Source organism: Lepisma saccharinum, chromosome 1 (assembly GCF_977018435.1).
Source record: "Lepisma saccharinum chromosome 1, izLepSacc3.1, whole genome shotgun sequence".
NCBI classification, from domain to species: domain Eukaryota; kingdom Metazoa; phylum Arthropoda; class Insecta; order Zygentoma; family Lepismatidae; genus Lepisma; species Lepisma saccharinum.
In genome coordinates this window covers 205,790,023-205,812,606 of record NC_139229.1, presented here as the reverse complement: position 1 = coordinate 205,812,606, position 22,584 = coordinate 205,790,023, and the positions used below count along the sequence as shown (strand labels likewise).

General features: G+C 39.9%; 1 protein-coding gene across 3 annotated transcripts in view; it reads right to left on the bottom strand.

Moving 5' to 3' along the window:
* Nucleotides 1-22,584, bottom strand: part of LOC145978414 (NACHT domain- and WD repeat-containing protein 1) — a 583,318-nt gene that overhangs the window by 35,360 nt on the left and 525,374 nt on the right. For all 3 annotated transcript variants that reach the window (XM_083111046.1, XM_083111037.1, XM_083111043.1), the window contains 3 exons: nucleotides 17,334-17,534; nucleotides 14,407-14,517; nucleotides 1,141-1,374 (listed from right to left, as the gene is read on the bottom strand). In XM_083111046.1, the coding sequence (XP_082967172.1) occupies nucleotides 1,141-1,374; nucleotides 14,407-14,517; nucleotides 17,334-17,534 (546 nt within the window). The remainder of the gene's footprint in view (nucleotides 1-1,140; nucleotides 1,375-14,406; nucleotides 14,518-17,333; nucleotides 17,535-22,584) is intronic.

Genomic DNA, 22,584 nt, shown 5'->3' with positions numbered 1-22,584 from the left:
ATCAGTCTTACTTGTAATCACCACTCCTTTATAATAATAAATGAAAATTACTGTAAATAAAATTAAATTTATGCATGGCATGTGACACATATATTTCATTTAGGCATGATACCAGGTTTATTTTTTAATTAGGGGCAGTTTTGCGCTCACGTTGGCAACACTGCGTGCTTGGCATTTTGTGCATGTGCGTTAGTTACAGACATGCCTTGCACGTAAACAGACACCATTTGCACATTGTGAAACGTTTAGTGTGGATGTGGTGGACAATGGAAGTGGTGCAGTTGATTGAAAATCCCACCGAGTGTGAGATACGATCAGTGATCAGGTTTTTGATCGCGAAAAATATGACATTTATCGCCAGTGTCTCTACACCCTCGAAACAAAACAACAATCTAAGGAATGGCGCCACACATCATCCCCCACAAAGGTGAAGTTCAAGCAAGCAACCTCCACCAAGAAACTTCTGAGACAGGTGCTTCTGATTGAGTTTCTGTCGAATGGACAAACAGTTAATGCAGCTGTGTATTGCAACACTCTCAAGAAACTTCGCTGAGCAATACAGAATAAATTAGGAATGCTGTCTTCCAGTAACATGTTGCTGCACGACAACGCATGGTCACACACTGCAGCTGCCACACAGTCGCTCATTGACTCATTTGGCTGGGAGCGGATGGACCACCCTCCATACAGTCTGGATCTTGCCCCAAGCGATTATCACCTATTCCTCCACTTGAAGACTTTCCTCGCTGGGAAGCGATTCAACAGCGCCGATGAAGCCAAACAGACCGTGATGGATTGGCTGTCTGACCTGGGGGCAGATTTCTTTGATGAGGGTCTACAAAAGCTCATCTACCGCTACGACAAGTGTCTCAACAACTATGGGAATTACGTTGAGAAGTAGCTGAATGTACATATGAACAGTCACAGAGGTAATTAAATTTCTTCCTTTGCGTGTTTTCATTTGACTTCAAAACGGCCCCTAATTAGAAAATAAACCTCGTTTTAATTTTACCTGTCCAGGCACCCTTGGTTAATTAAAACCATTGTCACTAAACTTCTGATGCATATGTGCAAAACTGTTCTATGAAGTAGTAACTTCTCTTTTAGTAAACAATATCTTGTACATGAAGTATACTTTACCTGCAACTGGTCGAAGCCAACAAATGATTTGTGCACCTAGCTGTAATGGATCACGGGTTAGAACATCGCTGGACTTTCTAATTGTGTAATACACAAGTTCCAGGTCCCGGTCCAGCAAATAGCACCGAACATGTTCAAGCACACACCTCAGGTAGCTTACAGAGACAGTTTGAACAGCAGCAAGTAGGAAGTCGAAGTTGCAGACTGTCAGTTGTTTTAGGCTATTAGTATCACCTGCATAAGAAAGCAATGAGAAACATATATAAAATGGATAATACACCACAGGATATGTAATAACATAATATTTTTTCTATGGAAAAAGTACTGACTCTATGAATCAAATTCCTTACAAATTATTTAAAATATTTCTAAATTCATAAGTATGTATACTTCACTAGATATTCTCTATATCAGACAATGATCAATACTAGAATTGGAGCTTTCCTGGAAATGTGATTCATACAACTGTTTCTAAATTTAAAAAATTCAGAAATACTAATAAAGCAATGTTAACTATTCATCATGGGTAAGAATTACCCTTAAAAATTCAAATTATCGAAATGTCACTTATCCGGTTTTTTACCATAAAATACTATAAATCAGAAATTCCTGTCCAAAATATTGACTGGACCAGAGAAGTCAAATGCCAGATCATAGATGGAAGTCATTCCACTATTGCCAATACAAACATCACTGGCAAACATGTTATTCTGTTGAAATTTCAACTAGGAGATGGAACAAAGGTGACAATTCTAGGCCATGTTGGTTATCAGAAATGGGCCAATTGTGTTTGTAAAGGGTTCCCTTGTTAATGTAGGGGTGTAAGGCGTGACCCTTTATCAAGACACCTAGTATATGTCAACCCCACTCCCGCACTCGTGACTGCATTTTGCCGACTAATGAGGCTCTGGTGTCTGGGCCCATGGCCAGTACTAGTATAATCCTCTATGGAACTTGTGTTGTGTGCTGTCCACGTGTGTTTGTGATTGTCCCTTCATTTATTTCTTCTTATTACCAATCATCCTCATCTTCGCAACTAGCCAAACATGGCAGAAATGCAAACTAAAATCAATCAATCAATCAATCAATCTTGTTTTTGTCTAATTCCTATCTACAAATAATCCTTCAAGAGAGGTGGTCACTTTAGACCAAGTGTAAATCCAACTTTAAACATTACGCTCAGTCACATGCACATCGTGCTACAATGTCAGGAGTTCGAACCCTGACCTGGACATGGATGTTTGTGAGTGTCCATTCATCAATTTCATCATATCATCACTCATCCCATCTTCGAAAATTAGCCAAAAAGTGGCACAAGAAGTGAAGTAAAAATAAAACAAATCAGTCAATTAAAGCTCAGTCCCATTTCACATTCCTTAGCGTTCGATACCCGGTGGAGGCACATAGTGGTTCGGATCCCACTTCAAACTGTAGGTCCAGTCCCAATTAGCCTTTCTGTGCATAAAGTGGACTTAAAACACCAAATCAATCAATCAATCAATCAACATTCCTTAGCATAAAATATACTTCAAGAAACTTTTTCACAATGCCGAATCTGGATTTCAAGCTTCATTTTACAAGACAATTTTGTCTCAGAAGTGGCATACACTGCATTCCGAAGAGGCACAGGAGAAGCTAGTGTAACTGAAAGCAATCCAATGCAATTCGATTTAGAATTGCAACCTGATATTATTCTCTAAATCCTCCAGTTTGCTCTTGATAGGCTGAATCTGTTTGGCGAGGTTGTTATCGATATTGGAATACCTAGGTTTCAATTTAACCTCAACGTAGAGCTGCCTGTACTGTTAGGTTAAATCTCGTAGCTTGCTACCAAAATCTGATAATATATACTCCTGTGTGGCCACGCTTGCTTGGAGGGTACCTACCTGGTCTTTCATGTTGGTAACAATCTACTGGATATTCTCGATGCGAACAAGTTTCAAGCTTTTCACAGACAGATCATTTACCTGTGACCTCACTTCTGTAAACAGCTCCTTCAGTCGATCTATGATTTGATTTGTTGGCAGGGCAGATATGTTTCCAAGGATAGTAGCAATTTCATTTCGAATTGCTGCAATATCTTCAGATTCGAGTTGGTTAAATAATTGAGTCACGCTGATTTAGATTGCATTCAACTTCTGTGAGGTAGAAGGAGTAGCCACTGTGTTTTTGAGGGTAGCCAATGTATTGGCATCAGAAGCAGCAAAATCCACGTAATCAGATATGGCATTCACCACTGCTTGCAATTGTGCCATGTCATTCTGTGTGGATGTAGATTTCTGAAGGGTTTCGAGGTTGTACTCTGATCAACAACATGTTGGAAGTGAGGGAGATTGGTCTCAATGTTCAATTTTCTCAAGCACCTATCTGTTGCTGGATGGCACTAAGGCATCCAGAATGCTGGATGATCAGGTGCTTGGTTTTGGAGGGCCTCGAACAAATCGTGGTGCTTGAAATTTCTTTGTTGATGGCTGCCAAGGTTGTGTCGATGTTGACAACTGCTGCCTGCATGTGAGCAAAATCTTCACAGGTTCTGAGCGGCAATTTGATGTTGGCTACACTCTCTTTCTGATGGCTTTCAATTTGATCGATAAAGGTAAGTTGTTAATGGTGTCCTCGATGGTTAGCAATATTGTTTTAACATCGGAGCAGTGGCGTCGCGTGCTGTTCACATACGGGTGTTCACAATAAATTTTTTATACTGATTGGAGATTTACTACTCTCTCTTGTAACTTTATCTTCAATATTGAACAAGTAAGAATAACAGTTCAACTTATTTTCAACAATTTCCCCCCAAAATCACGCTATATCTGAAGTAATACAATACTATTTTATTCAATTAACACCCTTTTAATTACGTTATTTACAATTAGTGATGGCTAGTGCAAACTAATTAGTATAACATGCAATCTCAGGTATGTACAACACAAGATTATTATACTTCGCAATCTACTTTCTATTACAGCGACCACATGTTAACCAACGACATTCATTCATCATTGAAAGCATGTGGATCGTTAGCGGGACAGAGAGGACGACGCGTCCAGTCCAGAAAAAAAAGTTGTATATAGTATAAGATATTTGGGTATTGTACAGAATGTCCCCTCGCCACGCCCACAATAACTCGGTTGTGATGCTTGTGATTGAAGTATCAGTCCATGTGACATTGCTTGTATTCCTTCTTTCCTAGTGTTACGTATTTTTCCTCCTAGCCATGGTTCAGAGAGAGATTGATTTTCGACCATTTAAACTTCCCAAACTTCTTTGCTTCACGGCTCCCTTAGTTTTTTCAAGACTTTACCGCGGCGCCCAGAATGTATCCCTCTCTAACACTTGCAACGCTGTTACTTGTAAGATTGCTTGTCTTAAGTTAAAAATTAAACACGTATTTCAAATTCAGAAACATTTTATATGTAAAAAAAAGTACTAAATAAGCAGATATTTGAAACATTCATAGCATTGACTAACGATTCAGTGAAAATATCGGAACATTTCATTGCGGCCCTGTAAGCTAATCACGGTGCTCCAGGGCGCCGCGGTACACACTTTGGGAACCACCGATTTAAAGCGTATAGTAACATCTGTTCGTCGTTGTCATTAACATATTTACTCGTCGTCGCCTTGTAAGCGAGGGGTTCCGGTTCGAAACCGGGTGGAGGCACACAGTGGTTCGGATCCCACTTAAAACTGTAGGTCCAGTCCCGATTAGCCTTACTGTGCATAAAGTGGACTTAAAGCACCAAATCAATCAATCAAACATATTTACCATCCTTGATCTTATACATTGCACGAAACAAATCGTTCCCATCCAGATGCAGTCTCTTTTTAAGCGAGTCGCATGTGCAAATGGTAACAAACACCCAGGATGTGTCCTGTGTTTGTCCATGAATTGCCGCTTCCAAACAATAAACAAACAAAAAAAAAGGTAAAGTGTTCCCCTGTGCATAGCACCACGCCATGAAGGCGTATAGGGGGTGTGGGGGTAACGCCCCACACTTTCTTGATCCGGTCGTGAGTGGGGGTGATGTGATCAGCATCACGCCCCTGACCGCCTTTACCCCCCAGGGTTTCCCCCAGGTACCCATGTTATTCGACGCTGGGTAGGCGCCGGGGCCGCTTCCACCGTTAGAAAAGTTCCCGGATTTGAACCGGCCGGGGATCGAACCCGGGACCTTGAGCATGGTAGTCAGACGCGTTACCGACTGAGCCACCGCGGCAACAATAAACAAGGAAAACAAAATTGCGCGTTCACAACGTTGCACCCACATAACCAATTGTACTTCGTGTACCAGTAATTTTTTAATGTTCTTTTAATAACGCATTTGGGAGTACTTACCTCTTGTACAATGTAGAGGTAGGCTGGTGAGGGCCCATCCTTTTTACTTAAGTTCGTTCTGCTTCGCTCAATCGCGAAAATTACTTTTCTTTCAAACTCCTAACAGTATTCATAGTGTACAAAACACAACACAACACAACACTACACTACACACACACGGCACAACACACACGCACGTCTGAAAGCCAATGCAAATACATTCACCCAACCGCTTGTCAATAGATATCTTGCTCTCGACATCGACACTAACCGCCCTTTACCCGTTGCCGCCAAAGAGCATAGGCTTTTTTGTTGCCCCGAAAAACTAACGGTACTTGATCTTTCCAAAACAAACGTTCTCCCTTGAAGTTCTTCCACAGCAGCAGTGTTGCCAACAATTGAAACGCAGAAGTTTCTAAATCTTCAACATGCGCTAATTAAAAATCGCTGAATCAAATTTGCTGGTGAAAAATACAAAATGTATTTTTAAAAAAATGCTGTGCGGAACAACTTACACCAGGTTTATTGAATGTATGTGTGCGTATATATGCACATTAAAAATGCATTTAATTTCAATTGTGATAATTTAAATGCATATATTATTTCAACTTTCTAACTTCAAAAAAGAAAATGTATGTGTAGCAAAAATACAGCTTTAGTTTTCTGAAAGTTATATTTTGTTCTTTACAATAAGCATATTCTAATAACGTAGAGAATAGTAAAAATGATTTACTAATAACAATTGATAACTTTTTTCGGTAACAACTATTTAGGCCATACGACCCTATACTATTCTGAGTATAGTTACCAGAAAAATGCGCGTTGAATTGATGTAAATGTAGTCAGCACTTTCCTTTGCAATTTAAGTTGGTGAGAGTTATTTCCTTGGCATGAAAAACGTCGATTACTAAAGGAAGTTGCACAGTCTGAATTGCCCTTAGACGCACATGCGCAAATCATACACAATATCTTTCAAAGTTTATAACTCCTGCAGACTAGTTTCTAAAGAAAAGTCGCTCGTCACTATTCCGTGAATTTTAGCGCCCACTGGAATTTAAAATCCGCCAGGTTTAGAGATTTCTCACTAAAGATTGCAACTATGTAGCGCCGATCTTTTCGAGTCCTCCTAGACGTGCCTGTATATGCTGCGCCCTGGTGCCGAATGTAAGAAGTATTGCCGCTTGGATCAGGGTTCGCACCACAATGTTCGCACAGGGCAGTGAACACTTTCGGGCTATAGTGGCCAACAGCCCCTTAGCTGCCAGTTCACAACACAGCTATTATGTTCATCGCAACAGTGGAACACAATGGGAGTCAGTGTTACCAACTATCTAAAAAAGTTATCAGACTTGAAAGACGTCGTATCAGACTAAATTGTGTGTGTATACTCGAACATCAAAAAAGTATTATTTCGAAGAAATATAGTTGTGTGCATTTAATATGTACGTAATTTAGAACATATACATGAGTGTTCACGTGCTCATGCGAACATTATCAGGCGACGCGCCTGCATCGGAGAGAGCAGTGTGAAGTAAGTATGCTTGAAGCTGTGGTTCTCTGATGGCATCGGGGGGTGGAAAATCTTTCAGTTCCTCTCTGTGTTCACTCTAGCAAATCTATTCGTGCTCACAGCTTAACCTGCAGCTCTGTCTTGATGTTTTGAATAATACTCTACTAAAGTTCACTCAAATTAGTTTTGATATTGGTGGTCTGTTCTTGGAATTGTGCTTTCAGTTCCTTTACATCCTTGCTTTGTATATGCTGAAGTTTAAGCAGCTAAGATTGAAGATTACACACACTCAACTGTATGCCCTGAAGACTGTTGATGGAAGCCAGGTATACATATTTCTGTATTCAAGCTCACCATCGATTTTCAATATCGGAGCCACCAATTGAGATTGGAGGTTGGCTATTTTCATTCGGATGCTGGAATTGAGGGTGTTCTGTAATATTTACATGCCGGCTCTAACTTTCTTGATCCTCTCTTCCATCCTGAGCAATTCAGAATCATCATTAATGTACCTATTTCCAGAATATATCATTTGACATGATGGTTATTTATATACACTCACGCCGGCCCCCGTGACAGAGTGGTTAGCACATTGCGCTACGATGCCAGGGGTTGATTGGTTCGAATCCCAGCCTGGGCATCGGTGTTTGTGAGTGTACAATCATCAATTTCATCATATCATCACTCATCCCCATCTTCACAAATTAGCCAAAAGTGGCAATCAATCTATATACGTTCATGATAGGATAAGTAAGCTGGAGTTCAATAAAGAATGATGTCAATTTACCACATCACCATAATTTTAACATGCAGAGAATCGCCTGTTTTCACATAATCATATACTGTATTGGAATCCATCGCATTATGCTTCATCACATATAGGTTTCGCCCCACCTGTACTTTACCCAGTTCCTCGAGCACCATAGACACTCTCAACTTGCTACCAATGGGAACTTTATAGGAACGGGGGTTGTTGTTGAATACATAAAATGATTAGCCTACATTTTCATCGATTGGTGCCATATGCTGTTCAAATGAACAATCGAGAAGCCATGCAATGTGCTATGAATATGTTCAGAGAGATTCTGAATTAGATAAAGGTGTCACCACCTGTTTTTCATTGTATATTTTTAAAACCAAAATGGTTCATTGGCATGGCTTTGTTATTTATATTAGCAAAATGGAATAGGAAATTGACTCTCTCTAAAAATAGGGGGGGGGGAGTAGAAGCCAAAGGGGCAGGAGAAATTAGGGTAGTAGAGAAAGGGCAGGATAGTCTCAGGAGAAACAATCCTCTCTGTCTCCCTTTCTTGTCAAGTAGAAAAAGGCGAGATTGTATTAAAAAATTTCACCTTCTTAACTAATACAGAGTATTTGATTACAAGCGATCATTTACCCCTACACATAGATAAGAGCAAGATATCCATCAAGAAAATCAAATACAAACGCAAGCGACCTTCCGGCCTCTCGTCATTTTCTAGACATCTTGTCAAAAGATGGGAGTTGGAACCACAGACCCCGCGTAAGGACTTTTTTCTAAAATAAAATATAACAACCAATTATTGGGTAGGCTTGATGCGCCCCACAGGCCCATATAAAAGTAGAAAAGTAGAAAGCTCTTTGCACCTCCTAAACTCTGTGCCTATGCTATAATTTGAAACATTCCCGTGGAAGGAAATTCCAGTTACTAGGTACTCGTCAAGCTTTCAGATTACATACAATTTCCCCAAATAGCCAAAAATGATTAACCAGAGGGGAGAATTCTCCTCATTCCCCTTCATACACCACAGTGATAATGTTTAAGTAACCCTTCGCAACATGCAAACAAGATGAACATCTAGAACTAATACAATACAATAATAGCCTTGTAACTATTCTCCATCTACCGCAAGAATGAAGTTCATTTAAACAAATCGGCGCAAGTTTTGGGAAATAGTTCTTTCCCATGTGGTATTTCTGTATTATTTTGTCCGTGAATATATTTGTCGTAACTCATACAGCTTAGAATATAAGGTTCCACAACTTTAATAAAAGCAGCTACACTGAGTGGTATGGCTTTGTCGTGTGCTCTATTTTTCTACGCGCAAGATTCTTGCGTAGCTGCCATTCGAACAACCAATAGGATTTCTCAGAAACTACATGTGTTTGTTGACAATGACTTTGTTTCTTACAGCAGATAGATACCTACATATCGAATCCAAGACCTTGTGAACAATACTATAGTCCACAAATTTTCACAGGGTATAGCCTACGCACGTTTGATGAGTCGTTAGGAGGAGACAATCTTTCCATTAACTTTGGATTATATTTCCATTAAATGTGTATGAAATTGTTCAAGTTCTACAAAAAAGTCATTAATGGTAGCATACTGATGATGATGATATACTCAGTATTGGCATAAAATATGCCTTAATTGTTCACCTTCAATTGTTGCGAGAAAGAGCAACAAGAACATTGTTGAGACATTCGCATAGCATTTTCTCGATTCTTCGATATCTCAAGTTATGTTAAGTTAAACTTCTGCATTGGCTGTGATAACAAAAGGCAGATCTCATATTACTCAAGACCTGCACAAAGAGAATAACCAACCTATAAAAAGGCCCGCTGAAATTAACTGTACACATTGTGCGCATTTGTACAAAATTACTATAGTAGTCAAATGGCGATAAAATGCTGACGCGCGTCATGTATTCATACCCTCTCCCCCTTATCAACATTATGTTCCCGATGACGTGAAGCCAGAAGTATTTGACATAAGCATTGGGGGTAATGTCCAAATTGCATAAATATAAACAAAACGAAATTAAAAGGTATTGTATGATGATAATTATATGCCCGGCCCCTCCACCTCCCCTACACTAGACCAAAACATTTTTAATTAATTTATTGGACTTATGTATTACCCTGGAAACACCTGGTGTATTAGCCTGTGGTGTTGTCCTTCCTAGGGCTGTTGCGCACTCACACACACACACACCATCACACACCCACACCCACACCCACACACACACACACGCGCGCGCGCGTGTTTAGTAAACTCCAAAAATATCTGCCTTCTCCATCACCAAACTGTCTATCGCAACCGTCTATCACAAACTATGTCTATATCAAAACTATTCATCGCAACTGTCTATCACAAACTGCCTCTTGCAACTCTCTATAAGAACTGTCCATTCCTCTCCCCGACCGTACTATATATTCCATACTAATATCCTGTTGGCGGAAGTTGGGGGACAGGCGCCTTTAGTAAAATGCTGAGTTATCCCTAGACAGGAAACGAACTCAACTGAACTTTGGCAGGCCATATACACCACAGTATGCGTATTGTAACAGAAGGTATACGCTATCGAGTAAGATTAACCAGAGGATATAAGGGTCAAGGACGTATTTAGGGGAAGGGTCCAGGGGGTACGGACCCCCCGCCCCGAAACACTTACCAAGTATATAAATTAAATAATGAAAATATACTTGTTTAGACTTTGTTGTATAATCGATGATCATATATTTCTTATGAATTTATTGGAAGGCAAGGATTATATTGGGATCATACGGCTTTGAAGGACAGTACCAAAAATTTATGCACTACTACTTATGATAAAGAATTGAATATTCATTAGATAACAGGGCCTCCCCGATGGCGTAGTGGTAGCGTCGTCGCCTTGTAATGAAAGGGTCCCGGGTTCGATACCCGTTGGAGGTACATGACACAGTGGTTCGGATCCCACTTTAAACTGTAGGTCCAGTCCCGATTAGCCTTCCTGTGCATAAAGTGGACTTAAAACAACATATCAATCAATCAATCATTAGATAACAAAAATTCCAGTTGACGAAAAGTTCCTAATTAACATTTTATGCATATCTGTTTGACATTAATTTCCTTGTTAGGGTACTTGCTTTTTTACAAATTTTGCCTATCTTAGCTACACGTAAGCTAGATAATGAACACGTGTTGTTATATCTCTATTCTTATACAGTCTTTTTACCCATTCATGTAATAATAACAATACAATATTAATTACATATTTGAATTAATATTATTTAAATTTTGTATAATTCTGACAAAATTATTTTAATTTTAACAGTATTATTATTTTCTGGTGCATTTGGTTCGGACCCTCTCATTTCTAGATACGTGCCTGTATACAGAGTACACTCCTTTTGAACCGAAGGAAACTAGTCATGCAAAGATAATTGAAATCACACACATTTATCCACACACGCAACCAATGGGTTGAAGAAAGAGAGAGAAAAAATGATTTTCACTCTCTCCAGCAAATGATCCACCAACCAAAGACTCCCACAGGCTGGATAAAGATGGCTCTGTGAAATGAAAAGGTGCCGGCTCCCTCTTGAAACCCAATTAAGATTTTAATGAGAAGGCAGCTGACACCACATTGTAACAATCTGGCTCAATACCTGCGAACGGAGGCTTCAAACGAGAGAGTGGGACTGCCAGCGTCGGTAGTTGGAATGGTTAATCGTCTGGGGGATTCACTCTTCATTATGCGGTCTTCGGGATTATCTCGAACGTGAAGTTAATGTTCTGTCCTCGCGAAAATCGTTCGGGATTCCTCTTTTGTGCAACAGGAAAGGAAGGAAGAGAGAGGAGGGGAAATAATCTCTTGCCATATTGTTCGTCGACGCCCCACCATGTGCAGTTATTTAAAAAGTAACTTCCTCTCCAATATTTCCATTGATGTTCGTGCTCACAAAGGCATCAACTTCTGATGCAAAATTGGATTGCGCATTTTCGAGATGAACGTTTGCTACAGCAGTACGACAAGCTCCAAGCAGATTTCAGAACGAAATAGAATACTTTCAGCGTAATATTTGTAAGTTTCCTGGTGTGAGGGGGAAATAGTAATATCACTAACAATATTATTAGTAGAAATAGTAATAGTAACTAATAAAGTACATTTCCCAACTATTATTTTCACATATTTGAAACATCATCTGTTCTATTTAGAAAACATCTTACTATGCATTGAAATGCATAATACCCCCACACATTTTACAACTAACTAACACTCTAGCATTCTTAAACCCGAAGCTTAATGGCTGTAGCAAACACAAGCCTTCCATCTGTCCCTATCCTGGGCAGGATCAATCCAATCATTTCCATCCTTACCGATTTCCTTTAGGTCCATCTCACATTTTCATTTGCATAAAATTATTGCTACATGAACTCAGCGCGAAATGTATTCGGGAAGGGGAGGGGGTGATTTGAAGCATTGAACATCACATGATTTGTGAATGAGATCCATTGAGGCAGACAATAAGATAGACATTTACCTCTCCAGTAAACCTTTCTTTCTTAAATAGACTACGCTTATTATTTATTTCCATTGTTGAAGGCACGGAAAACGTCCTGTATCATTATTAATTTCTATTACTGAGCATCGAAAACGTCCTGAGGTGTCATTATTTATTTCCATTATTGAGATTCTGGGAAAGTTCTGTGTGGCTACTTATTTATTTTGATTATTGAGATTCTGGGAAACGTTCTGTGTGGCTACTTATTTATTTCCATTGAGATTCCGGGAAACGTTCTATGTGGCTACTTATTTATTTCCACTATTGAGATTCCGGGAAACGTTCTATGTGGCTACTTATTTATTTCCACTATTGAGATTCCGGGAAACGTTCTGTGTGGCTACTTATTTCCATTATTGAGATTCCGGGAAACGTTCTGTGTGGCTACTTATTTATTTTGATTATAAGATTCTGGGAAACGTTCTGTGTGGTTACTTATTTATTTCAATTATTGAGATTTTGGGAAACGTTCTGTGTGGCTACTTATTTATTTCCATTATTGAGATTCCGGGAAACGTTCTGTGTGGCTACTTATTTATTTCCACTATTGAGATTCCGGGAAACGTTCTGTGTGGCTACTTATTTCCATTATTGAGATTCCGGGAAACGTTATATGTGGCTACTTATTTATTTCCATTATTGAGATTCCGGGAAACGTTCTATGTGGCTACTTATTTATTTCCACTATTGAGATTCCGGGAAACGTTCTGTGTGGCTACTTATTTCCATTATTGAGATTCCGGGAAACGTTCTGTGTGGCTACTTATTTATTTTGATTATAAGATTCTGGGAAACGTTCTGTGTGGCTACTTATTTATTTCAATTATTGAGATTTTGGGAAACGTTCTGTGTGGCTACTTATTTATTTCCATTATTGAGATTCCGGGAAACGTTCTGTGTGGCTACTTATTTATTTCCACTATTGAGATTCCGGGAAACGTTCTGTGTGGCTACTTATTTCCATTATTGAGATTCCGGGAAACGTTCTGTGTGGCTACTTATTTATTTCCATTATTGAGATTCCGGGAAACGTTCTATGTGGCTACTTATTTATTTCCACTATTGAGATTCCGGGAAACGTTCTGTGTGGCTACTTATTTCCATTATTGAGATTCCGGGAAACGTTCTGTGTGGCTACTTATTTATTTTGATTATAAGATTCTGGGAAACGTTCTGTGTGGCTACTTATTTATTTCAATTATTGAGATTTTGGGAAACGTTCTGTGTGGCTACTTATTTATTTCCATTATTGAGATTCCGGGAAACGTTCTGTGTGGCTACTTATTTATTTCCACTATTGAGATTCCGGGAAACGTTCTGTGTGGCTACTTATTTCCATTATTGAGATTCCGGGAAACGTTCTGTGTGGCTACTTATTTATTTTGATTATAAGATTCTGGGAAACGTTCTGTGTAGCTACTTATTTCATTCCATATTTTATTTTAGTTATCGAGACCATGGAAAACATCCCATGGTGTCTACCAAAATTACAAATCCAAAATTCTTGACTTTCTAATGACTTTTTATTGACCTTTCTTTCCTTTTTCTTCGCTTTCTTTCTTTTTCATAACATTTATTTAATCACCCCATTCTTAGGTATAGTTGGAAATTTAGAAAATAGATATTATTTTTCAGTGAAAAACCCCTACCACAAGGCTGGTTAAGATGAAAACTGAAGCTGTACTTTAAGAAGAGATTTAGAGTTGCTTTAGCTTCATACTGGATGTGGAATGGCCACATTACTCTATTTAATATTTTCAAAAAAACTTCACGCATACAAGAATGTAATTCTTAAGAAACAAAGCGAATAAATCTTAACCATAACTCAATACAATTTTAGATTTCCAAATATTCAATTTTATCAAATCACAGTACAGGTATATAACAATGTAAATTCACTATACTGTAAAAAGCAAAACATTCTTGACCACAATTTCTTGACTTGTTCTTGACTTTCTTGACATTATTGACTGGTAGACACCCTGCATCCTATGTGATCTTGTGAGACAACTTAAATTCTTCTCAATGCTAATGCATTTCTTAAAATGAATGGAATTGAAGTTTTGTTCGATTTTTAGAAACAACACGTAGTTTATTTTGTACAGGTGTAATAGACATTTATGCTTACCTGCCTTCAGCAAGTGTATCCAGGACTCTTCAACATGGCGTAGGCTGTATGTGACGTCAGACGTAGCGACCGACTGGAATGGGGTTTCCTTGTTGTCTTTCGGAGAAGATTCTGCAAAAGCAAAAGAGGTAGTTTTCCATCAGTCACTGTAAAATTTTGTTATCGAAACATACACAGTTTTTAAAATTCTTACACACAGTAGAAAGTTTCCATATTCCTAGTTAATCGCTGCTTGGTATGAAGCATGACCGTCGCCAGATTTTCAGCAGTCAGACAGCTTAGGGTGACAAATAAAGTTTTGCAATACTGAAGACCAGACACCAAACTCTACTTTTGCCATAACCACTGTTGGTGCCCAAAGGGATGTTGGTGGAGGTCATAATCCCTTTTGGCTGGCCCGGCTTTTCGAGAGAAGGCAACGAAATGAGTGATCATGCTCCAGACGAGCCATCTTTATAGTGTAAGTGTCTGTAAAGCAAAATGTATGCGTTTTTTGGTAAGAGTGCAGGAAAAGAGAAGTGGGGGAGAGGAGGAAGGAAGAAAGACTGGAAGAAGAACTGCTGAGGGAGGGGAAGAATGTGTATATAGGGGACAAAGTAAGAGACAGCTTAAAAGAAAACTAAATGTAAGAAAATAGTGTAGAAAAATAAAAAAAATATGTAGTGCGTACAGCCTATGGCTCGCACAAGAAGAAAAGAAAATAAATAAAACGTAACGTAAAACGTTGCAAAAGACGGTAAAATGTAGGACTGCGTTTATTATTCACTTTCGAAAATCCTGAGCACCGAATTGGGTTAAAGTTGTAAGGATAATCGGGAGAGGTGGCGGAGAGAAATTTGTTTGACGCCATTTTTCAAACCTCTTTTGTCCAATACGGATTCATTTAAGGATGGTGCTGAGACAAGTCTCTCTCCCTCGTCCCAAATCAAGACAAGAATGAATACTTCGAGACTTGTCGAGACGAGACCGAGAACGATAAAAAATGTGAAAAGAAACGTGAAAAATTGACGACACTGAAACTGACCCCAGACTCTCGTTCGAGAATTTTGATAAAAAATTGAAAATTTCACACAAACCAATAGTTCTTTGTTACACGACTTATTCGGACATACCAGTGGGGTGGTTAAACGGTTATTTATAGATACGGTATGTACTGTGTGTTACCGCATCCTCCCTCCTGGTTGTAAATTTTTGGCTCTTTGGGGACTTTACAATATAGGCTATATAATTTATGTAATATCCCAATGTTTCGTAAGAAGTTACTTGAACCCATCACTGGGAAAAAATTCAAATACCACACTATTCACAGCCCATAGTTTTGTGGATCGTATTTGCATACATTAAGGATGAGATGCAGTTTGTCGGGGGACCGAAGTGTCGAAGTTTTTTGCCTTGATAACATCTACACATACGAACTTTATGCAGTGATATGATGAATACGTTGCTTATACTACATGTGTATTTGAGACTCTAGACAAGAAAACGTGACCCCCCTTTTTTGAGACGAGTCGACGCGGGATGAGACGAGATTCTGCGCCTTCACGTCTCGATACCATCCCTGTACTATTTTGTAAGGGTGTGTGTTTGGGGGAGGTATCTGAAGAATAGCAACTATTGCTATTTATTTCTGCATCGTGCAAATTAATCATATGCTTCATCTTTGAACTATTGTGCAAATAATAATGAATATTAGAGATAGCCTATAAATTAGCAACATTACTGAAAAATTGGCAAATTAAACCGAATGGTATAGATTTGGTGGATTTGTCGAACTGTATAGTAGTGTTTTGTCATCGCTATATCGGAACAGAGGTTTTCCCCATAAAGACAAATAGCGAATTTGAGAAGAAAACAAGTTATTTAGGAAAAATGTTACCGAATTAGAACGATAATTCTCTTTCTATGCACTGTTTGAATTGAACAAAATGTGAGAAGAAAAGGGGGCGGACTTTAGATATTTTGTTATATCCTAGTATTTAAATTCTTACGAAAAGGGTGGGGATAGTGTTTTTAAGCGTGAAAAGTTAGTTTTGATGACTTCCTGTTGATGTTATCCCGCAAACAGATTACTGATGCTACAGGATGGTGAAATTTATAATAATCTTCAGTTATCTCGAGAGAAAAGAGGAATTTGCCTCTTGTACGTCATCTTTAATGTTCGTGGTAGAATATTAGAAATCCATTTCCATGATATGCCCTTTTTATTGTGTATTTTTTAACTTTTTCACCTGCATGTATAATAATTTTTTGGTGCAGAGAAATCCGGGTTTTAAATAGTTCGTACCCACTCGGATAAGCTCTTTCCCTAATTGCGAACGAATTTACCAATGTAGAACTGGAAAAGAAAGCCCAGTTTCCCTGCCGCCCCCCCCCCCTCCAAATTTGAACACTGGATTCTGAATGAAGCTGATGGATATTTATGTTGGCACCCTTAGAGATATCCTAACAGTACTCTTAAGACTGTTTAAAAGTTGTACTTTCATTTATACTTTCAAAAAATTATCCAGAGGATGGTGTCCGTTTGACCGAACATATGACCACCCTAGGCATGGACGTAGCTTGCGACCTAACTTTAGAGGGATAGGGGTTTAATTTGTGGTTTAATTGTTTTGGAGACGGAGTCTAATTTTGGGCTTAAATGTGGGGAGGGAGCGAAATCGATTTTTTTATCAGCATTCAGGAATATTTTGCTAACTCTTACATTTGTGAAATCATAAAAAGTACTCATATTTTTACTCCTCGGACACCAGGAAGTTAACAAAAGTGCAATTAACTTCTAAATTTAAATAAACCTGAAAATTTGTGGTGGTTGGGGGGGGAGCAAGTGTTCCCCTTCCCTTCGCCAAGTTTCGACAGTTTCTTACTTGGTTCGCAGAGTGCATTACACTCTCCTCCCTCCTCTTCTCTATCTCTGTCGACACACTTACCCGATTGCTCCTCTTTCTCCTCCTCTTCGTCGTTATCCGTGTCCTGGAATTCGTTGAAGAACAGGTTGCCAATCTCCCCGTGCGTGGAGCGCAGCGTGTCCTGGCTGTGCAGATAGCGCTTCCTCGCCACGTCCGCGATGATCTCGTGCTTCCAGCAGATGAGCAGCTTCCCGCTCTGTATCTTCTCCCTCAGCAGCGGCGCTGGAAAGATAAAAGATATAATTTTCGTGTAAATCTGTTGCAGAAAGCATAAATAATTCACTATTCGGCTCATGTAAGCAGCCACTTTCTCTTCGGAGAGATTGTACGGAAAATAACGTAACCTAGACATTCGTGGACTTGAATTTGTGAAAAAACTATTTTTCATTTCGCGAGCCTGCAGTCATTTATCCATATGCAGCCAGCAGCCCACTAACACCTCCCGCCCCAAAAAATTCTCCGCAACACCCAGAAAATTGTTCACAAATATCCAATAAATGGACATCAAACAACATCAACAACAAAAACAAAACATGCATTTTATATCAAAACCCCCATACCTATGAAAAACCCGAGGCTGTAGACGGACACTCAGACTTAGCAACCAACCTCCGTGCTGGAGTGGTTATCACAGCGTGCTACGACGCCAGGGGTCCAGTGTTCGAATCCAGTCTGGGCATGGGCCCCTCCATACATTTCATCATATCATCACTCATCCTCATTTTCGCAATTAGCCAAAAGTGGCAGAAAAGCGAATTAAGACAAACTAAATCAATCGATCAGACTTAGCACACACAATCACAAAGCACAGGGTCATTCACAGCCCCACAAGTCATTATCCTGACCGTGGATCTAGGCGTCAGTATGAACGAATGCAGTTTCCACGTGTAGTACGTGGAAGGAAGGTTGGCATATGAGTGCCTTCAGAGAAGGTCTCCTCTTACATCGCTCAACTGACAGTGGTTCCAGAGACTCGTATTGCTGCTGGTATTGAATACTAAAGGCAGGCTGTTACATAATTCCAAGAGAAAATACTCCGCGGAAAAAACTAATGGGAATCAGCCATTATGGTAAACCAGTTTTAGCCTTAAAAAAAAAACTAATTGCTTTCGAGAAAGAACGGCAATTTAAGCCATTGAATTGTGGATTCAGAGAGCAAGTTCAAATTCAGATGTAGAACAAAGAAAATACCTGGAATTTGAAACAAATCTTTTCAGAAGAGTTTCATTCAAAACGCAGAAATTGGTGTAACATGGAAAGAATTACTTCAACAGGAATCCAAATCCTATCATCTTTCATTTTAGATCTACTGTGGCCTTGTATCTTTGAAACTATAAGTTCTACAAGACAGTATCAATTACTAAGGACGCCAAGATGGGTGACATATTTTTTTCAAGTTTGCCCTTCACCTAACTTTCATCTTTATTATTTATGCCCCTCACCTAACTTTCATCGTTTCTCAAATTGCAACGTTTCCGTAAATTGAATTTCCATTGGCGGCGATAGTGAATGCGAGCAAATAAATTAAGCAGTATCTATATGCATGGCCAGGAAACTTCTGAAACGTAAAGAGAACAGTGTGATTTCCACTCCCAAGAGTCTCCCAGGAGAAGAAACTCTACTTCATCTTCTCCGCAAAACCGTCGAGACGAATACGTCATTGATTTAATTCAATTTACGTTTCCTTTTCATTATCTGAATAAATTCTCTCTTCCAATTTTCGACTGGAGCGGGACCATTTCCCAGCTCTCAATTACCTTTTTGCAGAGAATCCTTACCTATCCACCCCCATTCTCTTCGTCTGTTTACATAATTGTCCACCGGGGCCGTTGCCGACGCCCTCCACAAAGCTACGAAATGTAATTAGTTGAGAAACGAAAAGGAAGAAGTTGAGTTACCGCCATATTGAATGCTCTCTTGTCTCTTCAATGAAGCTCTCTCCCTTCTCTCATCTCATCTCCCCTTCTGTCTCGCTGTTCCACGTCGACAATCTTGCGATGCAAACATTGGCTTGAGCTCCTCGTCACGGAAGGTGGCAACGGTGAGCATTTTCTTCGCGCGATGGTTGCGCAAAATATCAAGCCGAATTTGCACGTTGCTTGAGCACAAGTAATCTTATCTCAACATGCGTCCACTGACACGTAATGGCATCCATTCAGGCGCTTGAAACGCGGAAATCAAGTCAAAGGGCGATTTCACTGTCGCCATTGACTTGTCAATCCAGACCTTAACGCGACGTCTGCGTTTTAAGCAATTGTACAGTAGATCAGTTCAAAGGCATATTTTACATCTGAAGCTTGCAAGAAGTTGAATGTAAACTTAATTTTCTGCTTCCAACGGTTATCGAACTCGGCATCCCTTGATTACAAGGCAACGATGTTACATCTACGACATCGAGGAGGCTCGATGGTATGAAATTGATGAAGGGACAGTCAGAAAGGAACAGCCATGCTTTGTCCAGATCATTAATGGATCAAGACTGTGGTATATTGTATTTAGTAACAGACAAAGAGGCAACTAACCACACACAGTACCGCAGCACTGCAGCTTCATATCTTGCTAGGTATAAACAGTGCTCTTTCTAATTTCTTACCATCCCCCAGGGTGCGAATAAACCTGGAGGAGGAGGGAATATGTGGGATATAGTTGTGGTGTAGATTCCTTGCTTAACATGTTAGAAGCTGAAGAACAATCAGTTACTGGCCACTGCACTACGTTCCAAAATGTAACCCTATTACTACTTTTCATTTGCCTCCAAGCATTTGATGCCGGTTTAGTTACTAGGTTTTCCCACGCCCGTATTATCTGCATATTTAAAGCCTGAATCACATGGAACTAGATTTACAGTAGGAATGTCCTAGTTGCCGCTGTACTGGTTACCCATTTGCTTGTTTTCGCCTCACACGATATTTGTTATCGTACTTGTTCCCCTAAGACATTGCACAGAGTAGACAATCTGTAAAGTTGAACGAGCAATTTGAAGAATGTTGTAGGAGAATTACTGCTTTGTGCTTTTATTAAAAATTAGAAAAGGAAAGTACGGACTAGAGATTGGCTCGAAAAAACCATGGTAATCAATGCGTACCGAAAAACCTTTTTAATTAACTCGGGTATGCATATTCATACACGAGATTCGCAGGATTCATTCACAAATTTAAAAAAAATCAAACAGTTAATTTAATACACTTGTAATAATAATAAGGATTTTCATTTTCGGCTAATCATATTTGTCACGTACACATCTCATCGCTTTGCATAAATATTAATGAACTGAACACGAATGCACTGCACGTCATCTCTTTCCCTTATTTTACGAGAAACTAACAAAAAAAGCCAACACTCGGAAACTACAGTCAAAAAATCCCCTTTGCAAACTTACAGATTATCTTCACATGGCCAAACTTTACTCTGATTGGCTGTTTCACAGAATCCAGTCGAGGAAAGTCAGTAGCAATTAGAACATGTCCTATTCCACCAAACCAGTCAAGCAGCCAACCATGCAGCCATCACATCCGAGTAAGTACCCAGTTCAGCGCCCTAACTGGATATCTGGTTCCTTGTGATTCGGCCTTAATTCTCATGCCAGTCAGCGAGCCCGGACTGGATATCTGGTTCCTTGTGATTCGGCCTTAATTCTCATGCCAATCAGCGAGCCCGGACTGGAACCCGTTCCAGAGAAGAATGTGCAAAGGAATGCGCTATCTTTTGAAAATGCGCATCAAGTTGAGAAGAGATACGTGGGAGGAGTCAACTGTGAAACATCAGAGAATAGATCGAACCGGAGCTGCACATGAGATATGACGACGGAAGTTTCGAAAATAAGCTAAGATTAGTTTTACGCATATTATTCGCTTCTTTACAAAGCGTTCTTTTAAAATTGTGTTAGAGCTTTCGTGTAATATGTATTGAAACGACGCTCTGGGGAAGAGAAGCATTTGGCTGAGGGAAATAGTTCAGACCAGTGACAGCTGGTGGTCTCGCTCGATGGGTTTGCACTTCACCTTTGCGTCTAGATATGCACACACACACGCAGCTCGGTGCGATTGAATTCCCTAACGCTATGTCCAACGTGGATACGGGCAGCACGGTGCGTGCGGGGCGATGCGAGCAACGCGGCAGTCGTATCCGATCAAACATGTAGTCAGAAATGAGCCCGTCCTACGTAGACACGTGACGCGTGCGATTCGTCCGCTCGCAACGCACGCAACGTTTGATTTTCAAACAGGTTTGTTTTGTATCGCATTTGCCGTCCGGTGGCCAGTCGCATAGAAAGATGGAAGGGCTTATTGCAGAAGTGCAAAGAAGAAATGTGTTGTGGGATAAAAGAAACCCTCGTTACAAAGATCGTTTAATTGTTGATACGGAGTGGGATTCCGTAGCTGAGAGTACAGGAATTAATGATAACAAGCACCATCCAATCTTTTCACAATATAGTCAAAGGTGTTTATTGTCATTCTTGTGTACTGATGAAATGCATTTTCATCTGCTCGTAGCTGCGGATACAGATGATGAAATTCTCCATACGACAACCTATTTCTGAAGATTGTGTGCCTCTTTTGTCTGTGACGTCTCTTGTGTTCCTTCAATATTTTCATTTTAATTACACTACTTTCCATTAATAGCACGGAGCGCACCGAACTGGAAGCCATGTTCGTCGCAACTGCTCAACACAATCGCACGCAGTAACGTTGGACACTCCCTGCGTTCACGCACATATCTGCGGTGCGGCGCTCGCATCACACCGCACGCACCGCGCTGCCCGTATCCACGTTGGACATAGCGTAAGACACAAGCCAGAACAGGGAACCGGTTTTCTCTACGCAGGCAGCTCCAGCTAGAGCCAGATTGGTACAACCAAGAGGGCGGTGGCAATTTTCTTCAACAGGGTGCCAACTGTGAACAGTTGGAAAAAAAGGGGCGCCGAATGTTTATATTCGGAAGGCGTACAGGGATTTTGCCCGGTGTCCCGGTGGGCCAGTCCGGTCCTGTCTCCAGCAGAACACAAATCGAGTTGTGTTCGTGAGTGCAGTGTAGCTAACCCAGGTCTGATGAAGCGAAGCAGGTGAAGTGGCGTGGAAACATTTTGTGTTTTGAAGGAGTTCGTGTTCAATGAATAACTATAAAAAAAGTATTTTCATTACAGATTTATTTGGGTGCGAATGTGCGAAAATCGGCAGAAGCCACTACTGGTTCAGACCTATTAAAGTAGACACACTCATCATTGAGAATAACATAATTTTAATACAATGTTAAAAGACGACATTTAAATATT